A 27167-nucleotide genomic window follows, 5' to 3' on the forward strand; every position below is an offset into this window, starting at 1 on the left:
TGCGGCTGGGGCGGCGCGCGCTGGGGCGCCGCCAGGCGCGCGGGAGGACCCGCACCGCACTCCCCCACCCCCACCCCCCCCCCGCGCATCACCCGAAACAAAAGAGGCGGAGACGTAACGCTGTCTAGTATTTTATTAGATTTCGTTTCCAATATGCCTGTATTGGAAGATTTAGGAGACAAAAAAGGCACAAACTCACATTTAAAGAAACAACGAGATCATCTAACCCATTCTACAAAGTGTGTGTTGCAAAGGAAAGAGCACGATGAATCCATCGAAGGTGGCGGGGAGGCCCAGCAGGGGCGAACCCAGGGGGCGAACCCAGGGGTCGCAGTGTGGAGGGGGGAGCAAGCACCCCACCAGCCATCCGGCCTGACCCAGGCTGCGGCAAGGCACCTGCCTCCAGACCCCCCAAGCCCACCTAGCGCAGGTCGGAGAGTGGGGCACAGCACAACCGTCACCTTAGGGCAGCCAAGCAGCCCAGCGATAGCCCCTCCGGTGGGTTGGGGGGTCCTTGCCAAAGCCGATGAAAGATACCGCATGGTAACGCTGCGTGATCTTCGCTGTGCTCGCTAGCAGGAACCAAGCATCGAGACTGAAAGGTCTTCCTGGGATTTGCCTATCCCAAGGCTGAGGGATGCTTTCACTTTGGATTAAACTGGAAGGAAAGAAAGCAAGGGGCAAGGACAGGGGCGAGTATTCAGGCTGGAGTTCCTGCATTATTTTTTTTTTCCTCAGTTTTTCCACTAATCAGGAAAGCTTTGTGTAAAAGCTCTTACTCTGAAATCAGAGGATCAACAAAGGATTGCATGGTGGAATGTTACAATCTGCTTCCATAGCGATTAGTGTCATCGGATAGAAAGCCTCTTGGATAACACAAATTGAAAGAACAAGTGTGCTATGTGTATTTTCAGGTTGTCCTCAAGTGTAAGAATCCCTCAAAACGTAACCGACAAACATGAACAGAAGTCAGTGCATAAATTCTCAGTTAAAAATACTTGAAACTGAAAGAACTGTAACTGGGGCCTACGCTCCTAGAATACTTCTTGAACAGCTATAGAAGATGCCACAAAACATCCTGGTCCCAAATAGCCTCACAGATTAAAATTTAGTTTCTTCACCTATTTCACAATAAATTTTGTTTTACTTCTGCCTGGCGAGATTGTTAAAAATCCCTCAAACCCCACCCCCACCCCACAAAACTGCCCGAGGTCACTGAGAAGAGCCTGCCAGAGTTACTGGTACAATTCAGAGCTTATTGCACTTAGACATGAGTAAGGCAAAATAAGAAACTAAAAATAAAGGGATAAACTGCCCCCTCCCCAGAAACCAAACGCCATCCTCTCCCACCAGAGCACGGCTCATCTTGCCTCGCACTGAAAACAGTTCAGATCCCAGCACATACTTGTTCAGCATGGCACAGGATCATTTCAGGATCTCCCGCTTGCGGGAACGTGAAGGGCTGAAGGAGTCAGTGTGTTACAGAATGCCAAGGAGACTCCTCAAAAGTGGTGATACACCCACGACTGTGTTTGGCATTCAGTATTTCACGTTAGTGCCACCAAATACAGAAGTGGAAAACAAAGTGATTACTACTAGGAAAAAAAGAAAAATCAAACATTGGGCCTTAGGCATAAGCAAAGAAATTCGGGGTTTTCTCATATGTATTTAATAAAGCAGTATTTCTTTGATTCTCTTCTGCTTATTTGATTGTCTAAAGCTGATATCAACATAAGGATAGTTACAGTATTTGAGTTCATTAAATAACCAGAGCTCTTTACATTGTTTAACAGTAAATTTTTGTGATTTATAATAACTGACAGATACCCTAGAAAACAACTGCAGGTCTTTAAGTTGGTTTTTTATAGCATGAAAGGAGAGATTTTAGTCAGTCTGGCAATGGGAAGAATATTATTGCTGAGCAGAACCACCAACCCAGGCACCTGGATGTAATCAGATACCAAGACTTTACTTGTACACCAGCTTTTGCTACATCCCAATTTGTACAGGGGGAATCACATTATTATTAGTCAAAATAATTTTAGCTTTATAAGTTACTGGGAACCTTAGTAAATAAAGAACCAGGAAGTTGCAACATAATATCAAGCAACTTTTCATAACAATTTCGTAAGACTGACACACACAGCTGAAGGACAACATAGCTACATGGGCCAAAGGGACCACGTACCACTAAATCGAAACTCAACAGTTATGTGCTGGAGGTCCTAGCATGGGGACACTGAATGCAGCTTCTGTGCAGTCTTTAATTCATATATGCTAAGACAGAACAAAGTAACGCCGTGCAGAAGCCACATATCACAATTCATTGCAGACCAAGAACTATATCTGGCTACTCCTGATTATGTATTCAGATTACATGCCATTAAATGTCTTACCCTGGGAGCAAGGGTCAGAGCATAGCATTTTTTAGACTAGTTTTGCACTCTAAAATACTGACAGTTTCCCTCTCCAAATAGACATTCAAAGAATGGTGAAGGGCTGGGCAGGAACAAAGGTGGCAGTTTATCCCACTTGGAAAAAAAAAAAAAAAAGAAAAAAATCTAAGTCACCACATCACAAGACTATTTTAGCTAAAAGTGTCACTTGGAAATCAAACAGGGCCACATGGAAATTGGTCTGAACACAATGAAAAAAACAGGAGGGAGGAGTCGTAAATACAGCGATCTCTAAGTCACACGTCTCCAAGGAGCTACCTCCTTCGTATACGTGTTAACATTGGAGTGCTTAGTACCAGACTGTCTATTTGCTCACAATATTAAGGGGCATCTAGAATTAGCTATGGGAGACTTAAAATCGCCTGCCGATTGGATATAGAAAGGCTTGATCCAGAGATGGTCCGTCAGTCAAGAGTCTGGATTCCCTGGGCCTTCCTGACGACTGTCTTGCAAACTAAAATAAAGAAACAACAAGAACACATTTTAGAACCACTTTGGAAGAACAGCATGCCATAAGAAGTGTCACACTGAACCTTCAGAAAGCAAGTGTGAGACACACTGTCACCAGGGCAGACAATGGCAACAGACCAATGCATCACTACATTTCAGCATTAATCCAGAGCAGAATTTCCAAGACAACCTAAAAATGACAAACAGAAATTGCAATTTAAACAATCTAATCCAGAGGATACAATACAATTAAGATCACCTACTCATTTCCCTAAGCTCTAGAGCAAGTGGAATGAAGAGGAAACTAAAAAGGTTTAAGTCACAAAAAAAAATTAAAACATATCTATCAGAAGAAACCTGTCAGACATTCCCTCACCTCATACTCCCTGCTTATCACCAACCAACCAGCAGATAACAGAGGACAGGCAGAGGTAAATAGTCAGTCCTTGATAAGGTTCCTCTCCAAGGATAGCTTGGATGGTATTTTACTGCCCTAGAAAAGTTGTGGCTAGTAACTTGGACTTCTCTACATAAATGGACAATCACTCCCTTCTCCTTGCCTTATTACATCCCTAATACTATACCACATTTTTGTACAGTGTCCAAGGAAAAAAAAAAAAAAAAAAAAAATCACCAAAACCAACCCTCAAACTGATTATACAACAGAGTAAGGTTCAACATTCTCAGCACTGCTTACACGTTTTAGCATCCAGCATGCTGTCTACAATACAACCTAGGTATCTGGCCAACAAAGGCAAATTCATATATACTCTCTCTCCAGTATGAAAGCCCCTCCCCTGCCAAGTTAGCATACTCATAGTGAAATAAGATGAAAAACAAGTAAAAAGCTTTGAAATTGTCACTGCTGCTTCTCTTGCAATGTGCAAGTGTTGCTCCAGGCCTTGACCCATTAGCAAATACTGTTAACAAACAATATGAGAAATACATTCCAAACTTATTTGCAAGGAATTTTCCATTTCTGAATGTATTTAAGTATTTGCAGGTCCAACTTACTCTTTTGGGACTGCAGAAGTTTCTCTGCAAGTCGTGGAAAGTAACACATACTTTACAGAAATAAGAACAGCAGTGAAATCTACAAAATGTTCCAACACATTTTTCTTACACTTTTCACTCAAACTTTTCTTTAGAATCCTTCCGAAACAAGACAATAAACTCACTTGTCAACTTGTCTAGTGAAACAGGTTCACTATAAAAACAATTAATACTGCAAAACTCCCTGCCAGAAGCTACGAACAGGGTCATTTCTTACCTAAATGTATTTTTTCTTCTAAATAGAGCAACACAGTTTTATAAAACTCACTTGATACCTACAGTGCACAAGGAAGAAGTCATGTTAGTCATCTGCAGCTGACATTCCTTTCACTGGATCTTTTTCTCTCATCTGAAAGAGGAAACACTATTCAAGAACAGATTCTCACACGATGTTATCTCAAAATTTATTGGTACAGAACACATTAAGCTTCCTCCTTTATGTAAGACACTGATTATATCTGAGGATCCTAAATCAGTGTTGTTTTTGCACCATTTTTGCTGCAGGTGTGCTAGGGAGCTGGAACCATTATCCAAAGGGCAGAGTGTACATGTAACTATAATGAAATCTCCTCAGGCATGAAGGAAGAGAAGGGTGCAGTGCAGGATGCAAATCATGGAAACAATACACCCATTATTACCAAATTTGTGTTTCTCATAGGAAGAACCCTATTATATACCCCCACTACCTGCTTATAATACTCAGAGCTAAAAAATCCTTTTACTGAACTGGTTTTTGGAAACAAACAAGGACAAAAATAACCATCAGATTTGGGTAAAAGCTAATAGAAGATATTAAAGCAGTAAATGAATCATTGCCACTCATATCCTCATTACCTGTGGTTCAATATATTTATTGGCTCAACAACAAACAGAAAGAGAAGCCCATAATCATTAGAAGGAGATTCCAGCACAATGGAGTCATAGCCAATCATTCAAACCACAAGCAGCATGACCTAAATAGCAAGAGGACAATACACACTACGCTATGACAATGCAGCAGTCTTTCCTCTCTCTACTGTACTGGATAGAAACAGTTTTTCACACAACCCACACCTGCCCTGCTTTTCCACTGACCTCATCCAGCTGTCTCTTGGTCTCGTCCTCCATCCTACGAATGTCCTCCATAGTCAGATCAACCCACTTATCAAGCCAGCAAAAGAGCTGCCGATGGAAGTTTGTGAAGAGACGCTTTTCTTGCTGCAAAAGGAGGAGGAATAAAACATACAAGCAAGCTTACTCATAGGGCAATTAATATGGATCTAACCAAATCATAACAATAATTTTCAGAGATGTGTACACTGAAGAATCAGCTTCCTCGCCCACCTTTCTATAAAGCTGCCACAATTGGAAAGCGGAGCTATCTAATTTTTAGTCTTTTAAAAGAATATCTAGAACCTTGAATCCCCAGAGAAATGCATTTTTTTCCCAAGCCTAGACAGCAGCCTGCACAATGCATTGAAAGAATTAGTGAATGTTTTACTAATCTCCTTTGATCTGGCAGTATTGTTCTGACTGAAAAAAGTGCTCCAGGTTGGGCTTACCTAGAGCACAACAGTTGGCCTGAAGGTGCAGAAAAAAGCAGAAACAGAATAAAAGTATTTCTGAAATAATCCTTGACTTGCTAAAAACTGGAGGTTAGGAAGTATAAAGAGTTGACATGCACCTGTCTTGCCTTTTCTTTCGCAGTGACCTAAAAAACCCCTACACTTGTTTTCTACAACTGAAAACCGTTCAGCAGAGGTAACTAACGTGCACAAACTACTTCAAGTTAGGAGCAATTTATTTCCATTTTATAGCAGATAAGCTAGACAAAATCATTGTATTAGGGGTATATAATGCCTCTTGAAAAGTTCTCATTAAGGAAGGACACTTCAGTTTTACCAATTATGGTTTCACATCTGATAACTTGCTCTCATCAAAAGCAGCTTGACTGCTTTGATGCAAACGCGTAGCTGAAGAGACATTCATAAAGAGAAAAGGGTTCAAGACACCGCTTTGTTCAGGGCTTTTGTTACAGGTATTTGAAAACCTGCAGCAGTATGGTCATTCCCCCTTAAGAGTTCTCTTCAGATCGTATCACCAGAAAATTGCTTTTGCAGAAGCAGCACTGTAGTTTACCAATATTAACCACTGAAAAGTCTCCATGATCTGAAGTCATAGGCATTTTATGAACATGACACTGCCTGGAAAATTGCACGTACCGATTCCCAGGTCAAGCATCCTGCTGCAGTTCATGGATTAGAAACTCTGCCACAGAAAAAGCTCTTTTCAGGATACCAATTACTCATATTTTAAGTTAATGAAGTTTCCTACCATCTGCTTCTTTTTTAATATGGGTGTTTCAAGCAGCAGACTAGGAGAGGAAAATATGACTAGAGCTCTAGGACTTGCCAGAAAGATCCTCAGCTGATTAGGATTAGATAACTGAAGCTGTAGCTATATGCCCACAAAAACATGTCTTACCCCTGACCAAAATAACCCTAGTATACATGCATCATCTCACCAGTCACAAGCCAACTACCAAATAACCACAGTTCTCAAGCTTACCTATTAAATAACACAAAACAGCCAGTTTACCTTCATACTTTAGAGTGAGACCAATTCAATAGCCAACTAACAGAACAATCAGCCAGCCCTGCCCTTGGATTAGCAGCAAACTGAATCCAACTTTAACCGATTGCAGCACTATCAGGCAGAGGCCTTGACTGTCTTCCCTGAGGTGACATGACCACGTTTCAAATTAGTATCTCCAGGCAGGATACACTACTAGAAGTTGAGATGCTAAAGCAGATGGGAGATGAAATATGCCTCATTTCCACATCTCTCTCCCCAAAGAGCTCACTTACCTTCTGTATAAAGTTCTCAACCTTATTTTGCAGACCCCACCACTTGAACTTGACTGTTACCAGTTTGTAAGCACACATGTATGGGCAATCTGTCTGCTTCCCCAGCTCCTTCTGCAAAGACACAGAGATATTCACATCAGAACTCAGGGCAAACGTCTCCAGGAAAGCAGACCTTTCAGTCACAACTATGAAGTCTTTCTTCCTACAATTCCTCACAATCATCTTGCATCCTTACACCTTGCCTATCTTTATTTTTAAGTTTGTCACATCTTTACTCGCACCTTTTCCAGGGTATTTAAGAGTATCATGAAAATAAACTCTAGTTTCCTCCACAGGTGGTCTTCCCTCCATTTTGAGGATGGACCATTCCCTCCTCTCCTCTGTTCTCCATTTTTTTCTTCCATTAAATATATGCTTTTCAGTATATTTATTCACTGTTATGCCATGGCTACTGAGTTTCCTTAGAAGTCTTTTAATCAAGTACCTATCTAAAATATTTTACAAATAGATTATATCATCCAAGTCATCCACATAATTATGAAGCCTTAAAGAAAATTCCACCAGGTTTGTAAGATGGACTTTCCTCATTCCTTTCACAGGAGCCACATGCACTGTTCTCAAGTGAATCATCTCAACCCCAGCTTCTACCAAGTTTGCCTGCTAGAGATCAGACTTCCACACCCGTAGCTCCCCAGACCCCATTCAGGGTCCCTTTTAAAGACCGGTATCATATTTGTACTGCTAGAGTCTTCAGATTCCAAGGATTTCAGTGAAAGGTTAAACACTGCTGCTCATAACTCAACTATTTCGTCCTTGAATTCTCTTGGGTGAACCCTTGGGCTGAACACTGGACAGCTCTGGCTATTTCTTGCAACTCATTCTATCTATTTGTACCAAACCATTTCATTTCCTTTAACTTCAGAACAGATCATAAGCAGAGTTCTGCATTTCCTTCTACAGAAGTGAATCTAATGTTTTACATATACATCTTTGGCTCCAAGCCATGCAGTCATGCATGCAGATACAGATCCTGAACTCATGCAATACATACCTTCCAATTGGGACCCAGAGGTCCACGTCCAGTCTTGACAGATTTAAACTTTGCTGGGTCTTCTTCTGCTTTGTAATCCTATTGGACAGACACACAAGATTAAACACAAATTATCCTACTGTTACCCAGCTGCTCACTGTCACAAAGGATTTATATTTCTGGTGGGCAAAGACTAACCTCTAACTGCCTTCTCAAGAGCTACTGTTTTCAGACTTCAACATTAGGTCAGGCACTCTTCAAGGAAACATATTTCTCCCCCCTGTGCTGTGTTCTAGACCTATGTGAAGAAGTGGTAACAAACCAATATGACCTCTGTAAGGATTCTTTTGGGGTAAGACTATCAGAAGATCTGTAAACCCTCAGGACAGGTTTCCTGTAACCACTTGTTCTTTAAGAACTAAATACTGCTGCTGCAGAAAATAGCTATGCTCTCTGGAGTTGTGGTATGTAGTATTTTTCACAGCACTGCATCACTATGATGCTCATATACTGCACTCAAAGACAACAAGTACAATCAAAGTCACAGTACCGCCAGAACGAAAGAGGCAGCAGTTATGTCCCCTGCTGCACAGGAAATTATTTGCATCGTTCCCTTCTTGCATTTTGGATTAAGACTGAGGCGTGTACTCTACTCCTACCCCCAACTCAATTAAAATGAAAACAAACTCAAATTATCATCAGTTTAGTGTCAGAAGTGATCAACCGATGATATCATCTTCAGGAGTCTTCTGCCCCAGGTGAATTCTCCACGCTCTCTGACAGCATTTAATTCAGATTCAGAGTAGTTTGTATCTACAGATACAGCTTAGTACCTGCCTAATCTATCAGAATCAGATGCTTCTCATGTTCTACCTATTCACATTTATTGGAAATAAAAGCTAGAATAAGTAGTTCTAAACTACTTCTGGCCAAGTTTGAGAACAAGTAAATCACCCATATTTGAGTAATGTCAGAAACACCAGGTATGGAAACTCAAACAACATTCCATTTTTATATAGTTGGGGGTTATTTTTCCAGTACAGTACAAAAACATCCTTTAGTTTCTTACAGGAACTGTAGTGATTCTTAGAACAAAGTATTAGCTACATGATTTCAAGATACACTTGTGAAGCCATGGGTCAGTTTCAAAATGGAGGCAGTTAAAAGAGATCCTGGATGAAAAGGGCAGTGCCACTTCTTGCTATTCAAGCATTGTAATCAGCTACAGTGCTGTAGAACTACATATCTACACCGTTACGTGCACTGTAAGGCTAAGCAGCACATTTTACAGACAGTATTGACAAAACTATTAAAAGATCTCCTCTAGCTTGCTTAAACACTTCTAAGGAATGCCTTTCTTCCTCTTTCCATCCTCTCATTTGTCCCGTTACCTGTGACCATCCCTGGGAACACAGTTTGTACATTATCCCTCTTTTAGCACAAGGCCTCCCACACTAGGGAGCTCTTACCCACCTACCATACCTTGGGAAGTACTTGACTCCGATCAGCAATGTCTATATAAATAGCTTCTACATTCTTCCATACATCTGGCTCCAGTTTATGAACCTGCAGCGAGAGTACAAGACTAATGTGACTGATTCAGCTACAGAACACTCCCATTCTAAGACTGTAAAAAAAACAGGCAGAGATGCAGACACCCAGAATTCCCCTTCCACATACAGAGAGGGCACTATGGTAAACACAATACAAGATCTTCTAAAGAAGCAAAGGTGCTCACACAGAACAAATGTTTGGGGAACAATTTTATTCAGCATATATGAGAAGCCAACAGGAGGGAGTTTCTGCCTTGCCAGTGCAATAAGCATTTCAAATCCAGGAACACAGTGAATAGACAGTTCCACACAGCAATTCTCTAATCTAGCACGGAAAGCAGTATTGTGACATTAAAGAGATGAATAAAATACATGACACAAGTACTTACATTCTCTTGTGTTCCAAGATCTGATTTATGCCAGGTTTCAATTTTGATCAGGAAGTCATCCTTCATATACTCATTCTATCATCAAAATAAAGCTTCTTGTTATTCTTTGGATACATAACTTGTCTTCTTGTTAGCTAGATAAGCACTAGGAAAGTCAACTCAAAGAATTATAACTTGATTGGGGTTTCACTTTGGGAACTTCAGAATTATCTGTAAACACATCAATGCTTTTAACACATTTTTTTTATCACTAAATGCATGAGATCAAATAAACCACAAGTTGTCCATTGGAAAAAACATAAGTTCCATTGTTTTAGTGAAACATTCAGAGTTTATAAATAGCCTTTTCTTTAAAGGACAATATCTGCTACTCTAAATAGAGTTTAGAAGGGGTAGCATAAGTTAACTAGGCAGAAATTGTCTTTTTAAAGAGATTTTTGATCTAGCACTGAGTACTTATTTGGATGCAACTCTTTAAACAAACAGCAATGTTAAACTGATGTGTTGAGAGCTTTTGACACTAGAAAGGGGAGGGACAAGAAGCACAGTTCTGCCAAATAAGCAAAAAACTTTCCATTTCTCATTATTACTGTGAGTAGAAAAGGACTTCTAAAGGTAACCCTATCCTCCCTCAAGGGAGTAGAAACAAAAGCACAAGCCAGTAAAACACTTGGCATGTAAAAAGGAAATATCAAATTCAGAAGACAGATTACTCAAAGGGACATAGTGGTATGAGCTAACTTTCTTTTAATCAGTTTATCTAGGCAATGGTACATTTCCATTTCTAAAGCTGGCCACTGACCCTAGTTACAAAGTGTTTGTGGATATGCCAGGGTTGGTAAGGGGCTGTAGTCGACACAATCTTACAATGACAAAAGAGCTAAAGCACCTTTAGCTCAGGCTAAAGAGCTTCTTATACCCAGAATGCTTTATTTCAGACATTATATATACTTCCATAGATCATCAGTAAAAACAATACTTACTGTAATAACTGGTCCAAGAAATCAACACATGAAAAGAAAGAGATACAGTACTTTAGTGAAAAAAGAACGTACAGGAACCACTGCCCTCCTCCCACCATCAGCAAAACAGGGACAACTTCAGCTTCCCGGGGGGCTGCTGATACTACTGCAGAAAAAACCCCACAAGCTGATAAACACCAGCTAACTTCACCCCCTTCTCCTCTGGAAATTCTCAGGCTTGGAGAAACCCAGAGGAGCAGCAAATGATTATGTACTGCCACTTCTGCTCTCTGGACTCCAGCCAGCCGGACGAGAAGATGGAGTAAGTATGTTCAGCTGACAGCATTTTACCAATCCTTTCTCAGCTTGCAGATAAGAAACACCTCCGTAGTTCTGAAGCAAACACATGCTGGATTTCAAGCCAGTGCAGACCTCATCACCCCTGCATACAGTAACCAGACCCTCTGCATCTCTACTGCTCATGGTAACTGAACTCCCTGGATAGTAAGGCTCAATTATTCAACACAGAAAAGCAATTAAAGATCCTGTAACAGTCAGCAGCAGCATCTGTTCTACCTGAGCCATCAGAGTATGTTAGCAATTCTCCTCAAGAATAAGGATGTCTGAAGTTAAGAGCTGAACTCTGCAGGTTCTGATGTTTAACATGCGGGCTTTACTAAGCAGCAATTTTGTTTTAAAGGTACTATTACAATTTGTGAGTTTCCAACCCAACATCCTGTAGACAGTACCATCCCATATCACCCATCACACACATCCAGCTATCTTAATTACCTATTGCTGGGCCTTGGAGTGTTCTAGATCCCTAACAATTTGAAAATTGCTTTTTTACAGCAATTTACAGAAGGCTATTTATTTCAACTGTTGTGTTGGGGTGGAGAGAGAGAACAAGCAAGCAGAGCTGAGGCTAGTTTTTAAAAGACGGAACTTCATTTCAAAGAACGTTTCATTATTTCTGCAAGGCAGCATTTCTTCCTGCTAGTCCAAACAAAATACTGAATAAACCAACAATAATTACAAACCAGAGCCCTCCCACCTTCCCATGACTATGTGCCACATCTATGTAGCTGCCTTAAAACAGGTTCCTCCACCTTCCTTCACCTTTCTTCTCTGTGGAGAAGACTCCTCATTTGGAAAGCAAACAAATTAATATCTTTAGAAATGTCCATTAAAACTTAGATGTGCAGCTCACTACAAATTAGGGCCTGCACTTGAGGTGCACAGCAGCGACTCCTACACATCTCAGCTGCAGTTATAACTTCTCAATTTCTTGACATTTGGCTGTAGGCCATGCTGACACTCACAAGAGTGGAATACACGTCAAATTGCTTTTCTAAAAACATTTAAGCAACATTAATATTTAAGTCAGACTGCAGAAAAGAACCATGAACACTGTTCTCCTTGGCACTAGCTCACAGTTGTAACTATTAAGCAACCCTCACTTCATTTTTACTGTAGAAGTTGTAAACGTACACAATGACAATCTCATTTACGGTTCATACTCTCAAAGGAGCTAAGCAAGGCTTCCATTCAAAGTACATAAAAACAACATGTTACAGCACAAACAAGTCTGCAGAATCGCAGGAAGTCATCAGCATTTAAATTCCTTCAATCTGCAGTACTTTGATAATAGCATATAATGTGTATACTGAAGTAATAATTGAGCTTTTCAGAGGAAAAATAGGGAAATGTAAGAAGAATGATCTTTTATACTTAAAAAAACCCCAACACCATGATGCACAATTTATTAAAAGTACTGCTTTGTTCAAATTTAAAAGGCTGTATGTAATAGCCAATGTGCCAGTTAGCAGTGCTCCAGAGAGCAGCGCACTAGTAATGCCTTGGTACAGGAGGGCACAGGCAGAGGTACCACTAACCCTTACCCAGACAAACCAGGTTTAGTTCTTAGTGTGTCCTGGCTCTTAAATTTCAGACTTTAGTTAGAGCACTGAAAGCCATGTCACTTGGCAGAAGCCAGCATCGCATTTTATGCTGCACAAAGACTCACATGAAGCCATCCAAGCCTTCTCACATATGACCAAAATTACCCAAGTGCATCCCAAAGTAAAATGATAACGCAAAAGGCAGCCCACACCACATACATGGGTTCTGCCCTCCTCCCCAATACTAGCAAGTGAAGGTTTCAGCAACTTTTCTGAGCTTTACTTGATCACGTCAGGCTAGCAGATTCTCCAAACAGATTTGTCAGCCCCCGCATAAAAACTGCCTTCTGCTCCAACCCCCACAACAAAGCACTTTCTATCTCATCTTATATTGGTGTTTATTACAGTTGAGAATTGTTTTTTGTTATGTTATCATTTCTAGCATACCAAAATCTGAAATTTCTTGTGACTGTGTTGGAAAGACTTGTACTTGATTTTAGTATCACATTTTTTCCACCTAAGTAGAATTTTAGCAGTGTGTAACTGAAGGATACGCAATGAAGAGTGACAAAACAAGCCAACTCCATACCTTTGTTTCAGATATTAGCGGAGAAGAAGAGAAAGAGGAGGGTACAACTAGGCATTATGTCTAACAAAACCTACTGGAGCCAACTTTGTCAGATCTGTTTCCACGATTTAAAGAATTAATGAAAGAAGTGTTTGCATTTAAACATTCAGTGTACTTCACAGGCAAATGAACTAGATAATTAATAGCTAATTTAAGTGATATGCAGCAAGAAAACCGCATAAAACCAAGGAAGATAGGTTTTTAATAATTGTTTCAGCATTCATTTTGTGCTGTCAATTCATTAATTGTGACACATTAAAAACTTATTCTGCATTTGATGACAGAATCTGAATTTTGTATTTGAAATATCCATTCCCCTTAGATTGCTGCATGTAATTTCATGTACTGAAGTAACATTATCCTCCCCCACCACAAAGCTTTTTCTCTTTTAAAACACTTAATTTAAAATTCTCCTAAGGAAATTGTTGAAAATAACTTTTTTGATACTGAGTTTCAAGAACAGTTAGAATTTTTAAGTTTACAGTTCCCATAGCAACCATACCACTCCCAAACAGCAGAAAATGCATCCTTCAAAAGATAAAAACAGAAAAAAAAATACAGCCAAAAATACTACATAAATTTGGAGGCAAAGTCAAACTTGCAGTTCCTACAGCAACGAAGACCAGAAAAACAGCAGTAGTTAAACATCGCGGCTGATAACTTCAGAGAGTGAATAAGATACTAAACGCTCCTGTAGAAAATTAGTTTGACATTGTTTCACCACTTTGCACAACTTGCAGAGCCTCACCCAAGCTTTACAGATGGATTCACTTTACACTTGTTGGATGAGAGTTGGATATGTGTCAAGCCCCCAACCCAGAAGCAACCCCAGCATTACCTCTTCAGCCTTCACTGACTTCAAATCCTGCAACTGAGTAAATACCAATCACATAACACTGGCTCCCATCAATCTGCATTAAGTAAATGGCAACCAGGATCTTCCCCATTCCCCTCTTGCACCCTTCCATTGTTTTTCACACCAGGTTATCCTGTGCTTGAGTATGTAAAAATCATTCCTCATTCATTTCACTAGTGTTACACATCTGTTCCTTTATTAGGACTAACACCTGTTTCTTGGTCTGTTCTTTTCCACTGTCATACATTACCAGCACATCAGACAAGGGCAGTTCTTTTAACTCCACAGCACTATATTTTGCTTTTCCTGACCAAAGAAAGTGCTTAGAGAACAGAAATCCAGGATTTAAAAGCTGAAACACCTTCCCTACTAGATGTCTCCTTCCTTATGCCCTCCTGCCCTCCCCCCTGTCCTTAAACCAAGAAGCCAGCAACCCACAGTCCTTCCCCCACACACTCACCAGTTCTGCAGTAGGGATAAGCATTCCATGCTTTTTCGTGTATATTCAGAGCTCCTTCAGGGGCCAGCATTCTCACAAATGTTGGCACTTTGCTGCAGGATTTGGAAATAGGAAGAAAAGCATTGGTAAGAATGACATGTAATGAGAGCTATGGCTCAGACACTCTGAGACAGGCAGAACATCACCTGAAATGCAGATGCCAGAGACTTGCACATGTGCATATTGGTGGGGTTCTTCCCATCCCTGGTACAATGATTTCCAGAGACTGCTGAATTGGATGGTTAATCTAAACCTTCTTTACATAATGAAAAAAAAAGGAAAAAAGGGAGGGGGAGGCAGGGGAAGGAGGCTGAAAACAGGTTGAAATCTAGGAGGTATTTTGCTCTTTAGCCAAACTCAAGTATGCAATCCTGGGTAACAGGATCATATTTGCTTTGAAAAACTCAGAACCAGATTTTCTTGGGACAACAGCCACGCTTACAAGGGTGGGTAGCCATACCAGTGGATGCCCACTTCCAGCTGTACCATGTGCCTGCTGCTGCTGTTACACTCCTGTCTTTCAGCATTTACATTATCTGTGATTTACACAGTCACTGCAACCCTATTGCATCTTCCTCCAGTTCCTCCTACCCAAGGAACCTTGCCCAACTCTGGGAATAGAATGTTTCACATACCTCTGTAAGTGGTAGATCTTGTGTGTGTACTGTCCACGCTCTCCATCTCTTTCGTAAGGTTCGTTCACCAGGACCTCCACTCCTTCCCCTCCACCAGTTTCATTTTTACTGGCTTCTGCCACAGAATACAGCTGTCCCACTTGATACTAAAGAAGTTAAAAGACACATTATTGTGATAGCTATCATTTAGCGGAAATAATAAGTTTAGCAGAAGAGGCCACAGATAAATTTATGATCTGGGGAGAAGGCACAGAAAACTACATCCACTTGTGTGTCCAGATAAGCAGCTCATTTAATTTTGATACAGAAAGCTTGAGTGGTAGTTAGGAGGAGAGCACTGCCAATAGGATAGTTACCTTTAACCCTTAAATCTCAAGCTCCAAACCAACACAGATACAGGAGAAAGTAAAACAGATTAAAGGAGTGTCAAGACAACATTTAAAGAAAACACAGATGACCCCAGGCATACTGTAGCAAAATCCATAGTATGTCACTCTTTTTGGCACACAGGTGTCCCAACTGTTCTGGTCAAATGGAGAATAATGCACTGCTAGTACTAAATTAATAATCACACAGTACTTTATCCAGAAGAGTCCCAAAGAACATGAAATGAAGATTTTTGACAAAATGAGGGGTCGGAGGGAAGGGAGTGAAGAACTGCAGAAGGCAGACAGAAGATACAGGGTACTTGCACCACCTACTTTAAGTGCTCTGAGAAACATACTTGTTAGATGTGTACGGCCTAGGAGCCTATTAGAGTCAAAGATGAGCACCTCCCAAGTGCAGTTCAAAACAACTACATAAGAAGATTGAAGTAAAGAGGATATTTGCACCAGTGCGTTTTCCAATGAAATGCTGCTACCTCTTAAGGATGAATACACTGAAATTACCCTTCTTGGCCTTTATGACGAGGCCTACTAGCATCCTAAAACTTCTCTTGCCAAAATTGACACTATGATCAGGTCAGGTCAGGTCTTTTCTCTTCAGTGAACACCCATTTCTCTTCTGAACTTATTTGTCAGGTCCTCTCCAACCAAGCTTTTTATTTCTTCTCAACTATCTTTATCCAGCCCCAAATTTTGGTTTACTTCCATATAACTAAATCCATTCTGAAAACTTTATCTAATGAAATAACTGAACCAACTAGCATCCCAGATGACCAGCTGATCCGTGCTGTCAGTACTCCCCCTATTATTTTTCCTAGCTTCTTTGTTTTGAGTTGGGGCTTTTTCTGCATCACACTTCCTCTTAGCCACAAGCATTAAACCACTGAAAGGGAGAGCACAGAATTTCAACATACAGTGAAATTCTTACCTTAAGATTTCAGTCTCTTACAGACACTCACTTGGCAGCATTATTTTCCAAGAATCACCCAAACTACTTGATAGTACACAATCTCTTTTGTAAAAAGCATGCAAAAATGTTTTAGAGGGAAAAGCAGAGGAAAATTCAAGAATATGAACAAAAGAGAATATTCTTCTCTGCAGAATATGTAAAGACTAATACACTCTTGCCTCTAGTCGTTGAAAAAGGGGATGCAGAGCTCAAAAGAAACACGATCAAATGAAGAAAATTCACGCAGGTATCTTTAAGCAGACAAGGTTTAAGGAAGAAGAAGCTAAAGCACTAAATCAAAAGGAAGTGTTCAAACTTAACAGAGTGAAGCCTTAAACTGAAAGCAAGCAAAACAGCAATTGTTGCCAAAGGCAGTACAGGGAGGCAGTCTGACAGGGTGATCCACAAAGTGCTAGGCATCAGAAGTGCACTGATTAAAAAACCCAAACAAAACACCAGTGCGAAAACCCCCAAAACCTCCAAAACACAACTACAAAGCAATGGAGCACTGTTGAGGCCTTCCTCCTTTTCCCCAGCACAGGGCTGCACATCAGAAACAGGAAGAGCACTCACCACTCCCTACAACAAAACCCAGCCTGGAAAAGTGGAATACTGCTCAGAGCTGAAAACCCAGAAATATTTCACTGGGCTGGTACATCTTCATCAGTGAAGGAAGACTTCTATAGTGGTTAAATTCTGTTGTCAGAGCATCCCAAATAAAAGCAGTACCCAAGCTCTGTGGTTTGTACCATCTGGTGCTAACAAAGACCAAGAAAACATTTATTCATATTGGAAGAGTAGTAGATGGCAAGCCAAAGTAATAAGGCTAGATGTCCTGGTCTCAGTTAGTCTGAGGCAGGGCAAAAAGCATACAAGACCACTTTCAAGCTAAGAGCAACAGCTCTGCTGGATCTCTCCAGAAGGTACTGGCCCAGGCACTCCTCACTTGGCTGGACAATTCCTGCAGCGTCACTGGCAGATTGGGTTTCTGTCTGGATTTTGGGCTGCAATACAACTCTCTGCCTTCTGACATTTCATATACTGCTTTCCTTATGACTCCTTACAGATGACCCATACAAAGCAGAACACTCATCTCCCTCTAGAAGAGCAAAACATGAGAGCTGTGAAATCCCAGAAGCAAGCTGATTTAGTGGAGCCACACATATACTCATAGAGAAGAGAACTTAACGTGAGTTTGGCAACTACAGTATTACAGAGGAGGACTGAATGGCTTTGACTGCTTTGCAGCAAGTCTCTGGACAGGTCTCCAGGGGTATAAACTAATTCCTCTTCGTAACAGCCTCTCATTCATTCCTTCTCCCTTTTAAATACGTGGGTCAAAGTTCAGACACTAAGAAGATAAGCCCTTTGGTTTAGCATCTTCATCATTTAATCTTCCCTGTTATTTCTGATCCTTTAATCGCATCGATAATAGAGGAAAAGGCCCAAATAGAATTGTTCCAATGAACAAATCCCACAGCATCTGCCTAAAAAAAATTATCAGAAAACCAGATTCTGGCTCCATAAAGATCAAAGTGTCAGACAGGCCTACCCTTGCAGACCTGAGAGCTCAAAAAACCCACCTTCTCTTCTGCAAGAGAAGTCAACCCACTTGATCCATGTCACACCACCTCATACAGCTGACAGCATATCTTCATTACACCAAATTTCTTTCAGAAGGCCTGATCTCAATGTAGCCATCTTCAAGAACAATTATTTTCCTGAAAGCAGCTTTGAACACAAATAAGTCCTTTGTGTTTGGCAAGGTCCTTCCCATGTGAAAGCAACAAAGAGGCAGCACAGAATGTGTACACACAGCTCTAATCCATACCAGCATTTCTGGCAAGACACCCACACAGCTACTCAAGTCCACGCCCTCGAAGTTGGCACTGTGCAAGGTGATGCTGGTCAGAGTACAAGAGTAAAGGTTAGCACCTAAGATACAACAAGGTGGGGTTTTTTTTCTTTTTGCTCCCTGCAGCACAACGATATATAAAACAACACAGGAGTGCAGCTTGCAGCCTGCACTTCAGCAGGACATTTTGGCAGAATTTCCTAGCAGAAGACAGTCTGCTATAGTCTAACTCCTACATCCCAGCCTTCAAGTTTTAGTCATTGCCAAGGCTTCTCTTCCACTGTGTTGTTCCCATCTTAGCAATTACTTGGCTAACTGTTTAGCACCAATCTATTTATTCATTAAGTCACATTACTGCAATGCCTTTCTGATCACTGGTTTTCTCTTGAATTCCTTACTATTGGTTAAGCTCCATTTTTTAGGTTGACTTGAATGCAGAATCCCTGGCATATCACAGAATACCACAGACTTCCTCAGCCCTATTACAGTGCCTCAAAGTTGTAATTCATTTCATTCCCTATCTTACGCATTGGTACCAGACTTTTGGCAATAATTTGCATGCAGAAGGTGTGAACTCCTAAGTCTTTCAAGCAAAAATTGCCCATATTAAAGTGAAAGCAAAGTCCTCTTGCTAGCCAGAGATGCTTAATGAGCAGCTACATGGTCAGGAGCCACAAGTCTCCAGAGCCCTACTGAAGAGTTTTATGCACAAGGAAATCCTTGAAAGCACTGAAGTTTTAACAGCTGTTTTGCAGTACAGACAGTAGTGTAATTAATGACCAAGTGATGTACAGATGTGTCAGCATCTTTCCACACAGGAAGGTAGACAAAGCAATAAACAAACCCAAAGCAGTAGTCATCCTTTGAGTCAATACTGGAAATAACCTTTCTTCTTAAGCATACCTTTAAAACTACTGTATCACGTAAGTACATATGCAAAGATAAGGAAACTTTAGAAATCTTTCTGCTTAGGGAACTCATTCCTGAAATCCAGATTATCACACGAGAACTGTCAGATCTTGAAAAGGGGCATCATTCAGGGGACATGGTGACAATATGCAAGTCTGGGGAAAAATGAAGTTTGCTCACTTTGGCAGTCTATCCTTCTCTTCTAATGATGTTTATTTGCTCTTCACTTTATAGACTTTTCAGTAGGTTGCTCAACTCTCTGGAACTCCTCCAACCCAGAGGAGAGGAAGACACCTTCGGAAACAATGACCCCACGGCATCCTCATACAAGGAGGTTGCTAGAGACCAACAGATTTACATACCGCCCGAAACCTCAATTTTCCACACAGGCAGCCTACACACAAGGCTCAAACGTGCTTGGCACTGAACAGCCAGCCAGGGAGGGAAAAGAGCATAGCATAGGACTCACTTTAACTGGATGAAGGTTAATCCTAGTATCAGAGAACTCAGAAAAACCCTGTGCTGGGTTCCATCCAGCCTAACCCCCTCTCTAGGAAACAATCTGTATACTGATGCTTTGACTTTCTCTTTACACAGCTTGATGCCTAGGAGGCAGGTATGACTATGAGGCAGGGCTCCTGTTATTCAGGCTATAGTCTTCTGTTTACTGAGCTCTGGAGTACCTTACAATTTACCCATAACTTTCTCTAACCTCCAAGTTTGCATCCTTTACTTACTTGATAAATCTTACGGTGTCAGTTCTTTGTCAAGGACTTCCCCACATGAGTAGCACTCAGACACAACAAAACATCCAAACACACCTACTCTAATACTTTAGACAGACTTCCATTAAAACTGCTTGAAACAAATTCAACACAGAAGGCATCTAAGCTACAGGTAAGAAGTAAGCAACAGACTTTTGGCATTAACAGCCTCACTCTTGCACCAACACAGAACACAGACCTAAAACCACTCCCTGATCAGAGGTCTAGACTTTCTTTCAGCGTGTGGTACCCGTCACGGCAGACTGATCCACAGGAACAAGGAACTCAGCTTAGTCTTTTACCAGTCAGCCTCATGGCTGCAGGAATACACTGTATCAAGTTCTAAACTGTGTTCTGTCAGAAGAGTAGAGTTATAAAAGGCATATGCTTAGAACAGTGCTGCCAAGATCCAGCTCACCACTGTGTACACCACAGTAGCTGCTATATTCAGGGGAAAGAAAAACGAGTAGGAGTGCTGCTGTTGTAGCTCTCCCCAAGAGTTAGAACAAGCCCTTGACCAGAGCTCACAATCCCTAAGGCTTACAGCCAAGGACCACAAGAAAAAAAAAATACTTCTGGAAGAAGGACTCTACTACAGAAATGCTACAGACTCAAGCGACTGTCATTTCAATTTCTCATCTACCTTGCTAGTATGAACATTAAAAAATTGAAAACATTTATATGGTCAGATTCTCTGCAAGACTGGTGTTCAATGCAGAAGGGAGGAAGGAAAGGCAAGCTGCAACTCTCAGAGAAAACAGCAGGGAATCAGCCACAGACTGCACTGCTACTCCACAGCCAGTTTGGTGATCAAGATCACCACATCCATTGTACTCTACATTTCCTTCTCTCAATTAGAGCTTCAACTAAACAAAAAGAAAGTTTTATTTCTGTAAGAGCTAGAGAAGACAGGTCTTAAAGAGTCCTAGGAAAGATATACACAGTCTTTCTTTTGCTATACCAGCCTCATGAACCAGAAGAAATTGTTGGTCCTTGTCTAAGAGTTTAAAACAAAAGAGTTCAAAACAAGAGTTCCAGCAAAACATAGTTTAAAGGGCAATTTAAATTTCTCCTAAAAAAAACACTTGAAAAAAGAACAATAGTATTAATCAAAGGAAACTGCACTTTAGAACAGTCTGACAAGTCAAGATTTGTAATCAACACATCTGAAGTACTTTACAAGAAAGATAATCAGTACCCTCAGGCTTAAAGAAATTTAATTATTTGGTAAAAATGATGCTGAACGAGTAACATCTCACAGGGGTCCTAGAAACAGCTATACCCTTTTGCATTTTCCACGGTGTTTTCTTTCATACAAACTGCTTTGATCACAAGTTTATTTACAGTCCTAAAGAAAGGAAGCAAGAAAAGGACTCACCTCCTCCACAGACACAGGCAGGATAACACGGCTGAAAGGGAATACAGAAACAGAAAATTAACAAATACCTCCACAGCTGCAAAATTTACATGACATTCCTCACAGCGATGGCTACACAGCTCTCCTGTCCCCCCAGTATTTCAGCATCCAACTAGTTTAGCATCCCCAGCGTTTACCCTTTAGTCCAAGACTATTTATATAACAGCCTCAAAGAGAATCAATACATGATAGAGCATAATTGCAATCCTATACTAAAACCGTGTAATTCTCATAGGCCCTTACTGGTAACACCTTACCAGCCTACAAATCTACACAGCATCAAAACAGTTACATGTTCCTTCTCACTACATCCCTTCAACAGTCAAATCTTATTTCTCATCAAGTTGTTGTGGAGGGCTGCTATGTGCTTCAACAATTTTGCAGAGATCTGTGATTGTCACAAGCCATTGCATGATGTGCTTATACATCCTATCCAGTAGGAAACGCCACCAGAGAACTGTTTCAGAAGGCTTTCTCACAGCCGACTGCAAAGGAAGGTGTCACCTTTTTTCACACTGTGGTTTCCTGAACGCCTCTTAGAACTGACTGGACTACAGAGCAAAAGCTGCCAGAAGTCACACTGAGATTTTTTGAAAAAGACAAGAATAAAACTGAATTTAAAGGTGATAAAATGCATGCATGTTAAGGCCTTTAAAAATACTCTTAACTATCTCCAAAACTAGATTTGTATTTAACTTCTCCTTTCAGTAAGGATGATGCTGAAACAGGGAACCAAAGCAAGATACAGATGAAATGGATACAGCTACCGTGGGTGGAAGAATTCCCAGTATTTTGGGATTTAGTATCAAAGAAATGAGAATATAATGGGATCAGGGAAAAACTCTTTTATTAATAACTGATTTTTAAAAAGCAATACCAGTGAAAATAAAATTTCTTTTCTACATTAGAGGAATGTCACCAGCAAGACAGCACAAAACAAACTTTAAGAGGGGCAAAAGTTTACAGATTATGCAAGATTACTTATGACAGCACTGCTTTATGCTGGCTGCAAAGTACTGCAGAAAGAGCTACTGAGAACTGCAGATGAAGTTCAGTGTCAACAGCAGAACAACACACTTAAGCATTTGTTTTCCCCAGACAAATGGGGTTGATGAGCCCCAAATAAGCTACTGTCAACAAACATCTTAGTGTCCTTATGGAAAAGCATCTGGAAACATCAGCTCAGAGGCAGTTCAAAAGTAAACACAACATCAAGAACCGGAACACCATACATACACAGATACACAAAAAAGACAGTTATACCACTATACTCTCTCACACATCAACATCTTGAATATTGCATATAGTTTTGGTCACCTCATCTCAAAGAGGATAAAGGACAAGCAAAGGAAGGCAGAAGCAATGATTGAAGATGGGTGAAAAGTCTCTGTGTGAGAAGAAAGTAGCTAGACTAGGCTTTTCAGCTTGGAAGAAAAGAGTTAAAGGGTTAAAATATGGTAGAGCATTAGAGAGTCATGAATGGTGTGAAAAAGAGAATGAAGAAGGAACAATGACTATGTCTCACAACAGAAGACTTCAGGAAAGAACAAAAATCATTAGGCAACAAATTTTAAGACCAATCAAGTGTACTACTTTACATAATGCATACTTAAGTTATGGGATTCCTTGCCAAAGACAAAAAGTATAAGCAATTTTAAAATGGGATTTGATCAATTCATGGAAGTCCGTATGCCATTTACTGGTAGGATATACTGAACAACATTCATTCTACTCACTTATACATTGTTTCCTAAAAATATCTGCTAGAAAAGCAAGATATAAGAGGACCTCTGGTCCAATTCAGTATGGTATTCCTTACATAAGGGAGAAGAAAAAAAAAAATAGAAACTAGATTTCCACAGGTAAACCATGCCATCAAGCATGACATTAGGTTAGTTAACTGGATTAAACCGCAATAAGAATGAAAAGAGAGAGAGGATGGTAAGTAAAGGCAAAAGTCCAAGAGACAGGGAAGAAATAATGGTTTTGGAATGGAGTTTAAAAGTATTTTTCTTTAGAAAACCTGGTGTATAAAGATGGATGCAAGCTAATGAAATTCCATTTAGGAAACTGGAAGACACTAGATCTGAATATTATCTTAAGAATTCAATGTTCATCAATAGAGAAACAGAAAGTTAAATAGTTTACAATTCATTTAGCCCAGCAAACCAAGAATGCAGGGGATTACTAACACTTACAGGTAGTCAAGTGATAATGAAGGAGGAGGGAAGGCTACTCTAGAGGATCCAGTGGAAAAGCTTCACCAAGAGCAGCAATGGAAACAGACTCCTAACTTTGGGGTGGCACTTGATCAGCTTATGAGAAATTATACAATGTGGTTGGCCTGAAAATTCTGAACAACATTTAAGATCCCTCCTAGATTAAAATCTGCCTCAAATGACAGCAAAGGGAAGTACAGCTGCAGAGAAGGTCAGTGTCATTATCGTCACTTCACAGGAAAGGGAAGTGAGTCTCTACACACTGATTCTCCTCAAGGTCTTCCAATGCAGTTTAAATCAAAATAAAGACAGCAAGCAAGACCTCAACCATCATTTACAAACCCTGAAACCAAAAACCTAACTCAAATAAATGAGCAAACCCCATGCAGCCTATATTTAGCATGGATAGGTAGAAATGAAAGGTAGGTCTGATGAAACATCAAATGAAAATGTTAAAGTTATCACTACATAACCATCAGTGCAAGAAGCTGTACCAAAAAGATGATACAGATTGTCCGACAATAAAAGATGTGACATCAGGTTTTTGTTACATTGCTCTATTTCTGTAACATCTCCCAAAATACCTATGGAGCACATAATAATACCCATTTGATTTAGTAGGGAGAATGTGACAAGGGGTCACAGTGATGGAAGAATAATCTGCTCAGATGATATGCAGTTACAGCTCACATATTTTTACCACTTAGATTAAGCAGGCAGTAAGGCACCCACGTGCAGTGCTGGGGCAACCAGAACTAATAAAACAATAACAACAACATACTTCAAATAACCAGGCTACACCAAAACAAGCAGTTTCTATATGCCTTAAACAACTGCTTCCTGGAACAGGAAGTTTAGTCAAAAAAAATCTCAAATAGCATGTAAAATGGGCAACTTTCACACACAACATCAAGGAAGATTTATACCAGAACCAATACAGTGACACAACTCAGAATGTGCAACTGTTGGAGCTAGCTGGGAATACCAAGTAAAAAAAAAAACAAACAAAACCAACACTCCTTTCTAAAGTATAGTAGGCACCTTGGCTGTCCTTAAAGCCACATATGTCATCAATAAAGACACAAAGAAGGAAAGAAAACAAACAGGACAATATAGCTGATGAGAAGACTTAAAAGTTGGTGACCCTTCTGAAAACAGAAATGGAAGCCTGTAAAAAGAAACAGATTTCATAATTGTGGTCTTTTAACCTTTAGTCTTAACATTTACACTTCACATTTTGTTTCTGAAACAGGCAGTGTGAAAGATACGCTGATTTGGTGAGTAAATGATAATACCAAGTAAAATTATTTTTGGAAGCCTGATGTTCATCAAAATGAAATTTTCATACTCTCAGAAATCTGGGAATCCGAAGTACATATGTTCCTACCTTTATGAGACGCCCTGTGAGTAGCATAGCTCACTGGCAAGTGAGCTTGACTGCAGTACAGGACAAGAGATTGTAAGCAGAAACATCAAAAAGATAAGTGAATGTGAACAGACTTAAACCAGACAGCTACTGTAAGAGGAAAAGTACATTAAACAACTAAAATTCATAGGAAAATATCAACAAAACAGATAACTATCTTTACATGCACCTGAAACTAAGGACTTAGCCCAGGTTTTTGTCTGCTACCCAGTTTAACACTACAGAAGACAACAGTATCTATGTTAGGAAGAACAGCTCTGCTGCTGCTCTTAAATTCTGCACCCCTATTGTTGGATAAAAATACCAAGGGTTTAAAGATTAGGGAAAAAAAAGTTCAAGTTTAAAGACAACTGCAAGAATCAGTACAACCCTCAACATAGTTTTAATATTTAAAACCACACCATTGTCCATGATCTGACAAAAGTAATTGCTATAAAGAGGACACCATCATGTAGGTAAATGTGTCTAAGAGAAGACCTGAAAACCCACTTTATCATTGGGACCAAAGCTATTTCTATAAAGGGGAAAAAAAGAAAAAGAAAAAAAAAAAAAGAGGGAAAAAAGCCTCTTTCATCAGTCAAAAGTAGTTTAAAATGACAGACCGCACTTAAGTTAATCTTATGAATTCAGAAAAGAAATACGTGCAGTAGTATGCTGAGCTGAAAGACGCCTAGCCAAAGTGCTATTCCAAAAGAGCATATCATGTTAGCAAGCAGAAAGCAGCTGAACGAAAGACTACAAAAAGCGATGTGACTAATAGCTACACACTCACGACAGACCGTCCAGCCTTTTTTCCACCCCTTCTTCCCCAGAACAACCGCAGCAGCCTCAGGGACAGCAAAAAACTCCAAGGTAAGGTTTCCACATCAAAAAATATTTTGGAGTTATCTTATTTCTGGCACACTCTTGTTGGAGTCTCCCGTTCGAAATTACACCGCTAAAGGCGCGTAGGAGAGGAGGGGGATCAAAACCAGGCTCCCCGCTTAGCCCTGTGACAAGGAGAAGGGGGCAAGGTGCCGCTGCCTCGCACAGACAGCGCTGAGCCGGCGGCTGCCAGCCGGGGTGCGAGCCCAGCTCCCGGTTCCGGCAGGGCCCTTGGCACCAGCACCCCCGCTCCCCGAGCCACCGGGGACACACGCACCCCACCCCCCCGCGCAACCCCCCCAGCGCGGAGCCAGCGGCGAGGAACGGGGACCGGGGAGGCCGTGGGGGCACGAACCCAGCCGTCCCCCGCAGGGCTTCGCCAGCCGCCTGGCCGGGCACCGGGATAGGGGGCTGAGCGGGGGGCCGGTGCCCGCCGGAGGGGGCCGCTGGCAACCGCCGGCTCCCGGGACACCCCCACCCCGTCGCCGCCGCCGTGACCTTCACTCCCGCCCCCACCGGCGCCGCGGCCCTCACACGGCGATCCCCCCCCCCTCTCCGCCGCCCAGCGCCGGCTGCAGTGCGGGACAAGGCCGGGCCGCCCCCCACGGCTGGTCACCGCGCACAGGCGCGGCCGAGCGCCGCCGGGGGGTGACCGGGACGCAGGAGACCACGGACCGGGGCTGGGGGGGAAAGGAACTCCCTCACTCACTATTCCTTGATGAGCACCATGGCGGCGCCGCCGCGCGCCTCCCGCCCGGGCCGGCCCCGCTGAAGGTGACAGGCGCCTCCCGGCCGCTCCGCTGGACCGCGCCGCACCGGGACGGGGGGGGGCTGGGGCGGCGGGAGCAGGGGCGGGGCGTTTCTGCGGCAACGGCTGCGTCACGGCGCCGCGCAGGCGCCTCGTTACCTCAGCAGCGCGCGCGCGCACCTTGGCCGCGGGGCGAGTGCGGGGGAGCGGGCGCGAGAGCTTCCCGCCCGCCGCGAGCTGTTTCCTCAGCGCGGTCTGAGGGAGAGGTGGCCGCAGCGGCAGCCTCAGGGCCACGCTTGGTCGGTAAATAACACCCCCCCACACGCCTTTTTGGAGGGCGGACAAACGATGTGGGTATTAACGCAGGTAGCT

At 41.6% G+C, this 27167-nt stretch overlaps 1 protein-coding gene across 2 annotated transcripts; it reads right to left on the bottom strand.

Moving 5' to 3' along the window:
- Positions 1-115: 115 nt before the first annotated feature.
- PITPNA (phosphatidylinositol transfer protein alpha) lies at positions 116-26917 on the bottom strand. 2 transcript variants are annotated; one of them, XM_080374138.1, is made up of 11 exons: positions 26757-26917; positions 21500-21530; positions 15259-15404; positions 14577-14676; positions 9778-9852; positions 9318-9401; positions 7857-7934; positions 6806-6916; positions 5034-5156; positions 4228-4308; positions 116-2910 (listed from the first exon to the last, which is right to left on the bottom strand). In XM_080374138.1, exons 1-10 carry the CDS (start codon positions 26774-26776, stop codon positions 4261-4263), a joined length of 816 nt encoding a protein of 271 aa, XP_080230264.1. In that variant the 5' UTR covers positions 26777-26917; the 3' UTR covers positions 116-2910; positions 4228-4260. The 2 variants fall into 2 exon arrangements, with proteins under 2 accessions (XP_080230264.1, XP_080230265.1); XM_080374139.1 differs by having other exon boundaries at positions 4239-4308; positions 26757-26916.
- Positions 26918-27167: the final 250 nt, after the last annotated feature.

Source organism: Falco punctatus, assembly GCF_963210335.1.
Source record: "Falco punctatus genome assembly, chromosome: 1".
Classification (NCBI taxonomy): Eukaryota; Metazoa; Chordata; class Aves; order Falconiformes; family Falconidae; genus Falco; species Falco punctatus.

Excerpts from the sequence above, each read along its gene's own strand:
- PITPNA (XM_080374138.1), bottom strand. The coding sequence starts at position 26,776 with ATGGTGCTCATCAAGGAATA. Across the intron at positions 15,405-21,499 it reads TGCCTGTGTCTGTGGAGGAG|TATCAAGTGGGACAGCTGTA; the intron begins GTGAGTCCTTTT and ends TAACTTCTTTAG. Across the intron at positions 4,309-5,033 it reads CCAAGAGACAGCTGGATGAG|ATGAGAGAAAAAGATCCAGT; the intron begins GTCAGTGGAAAA and ends TTCCTCTTTCAG.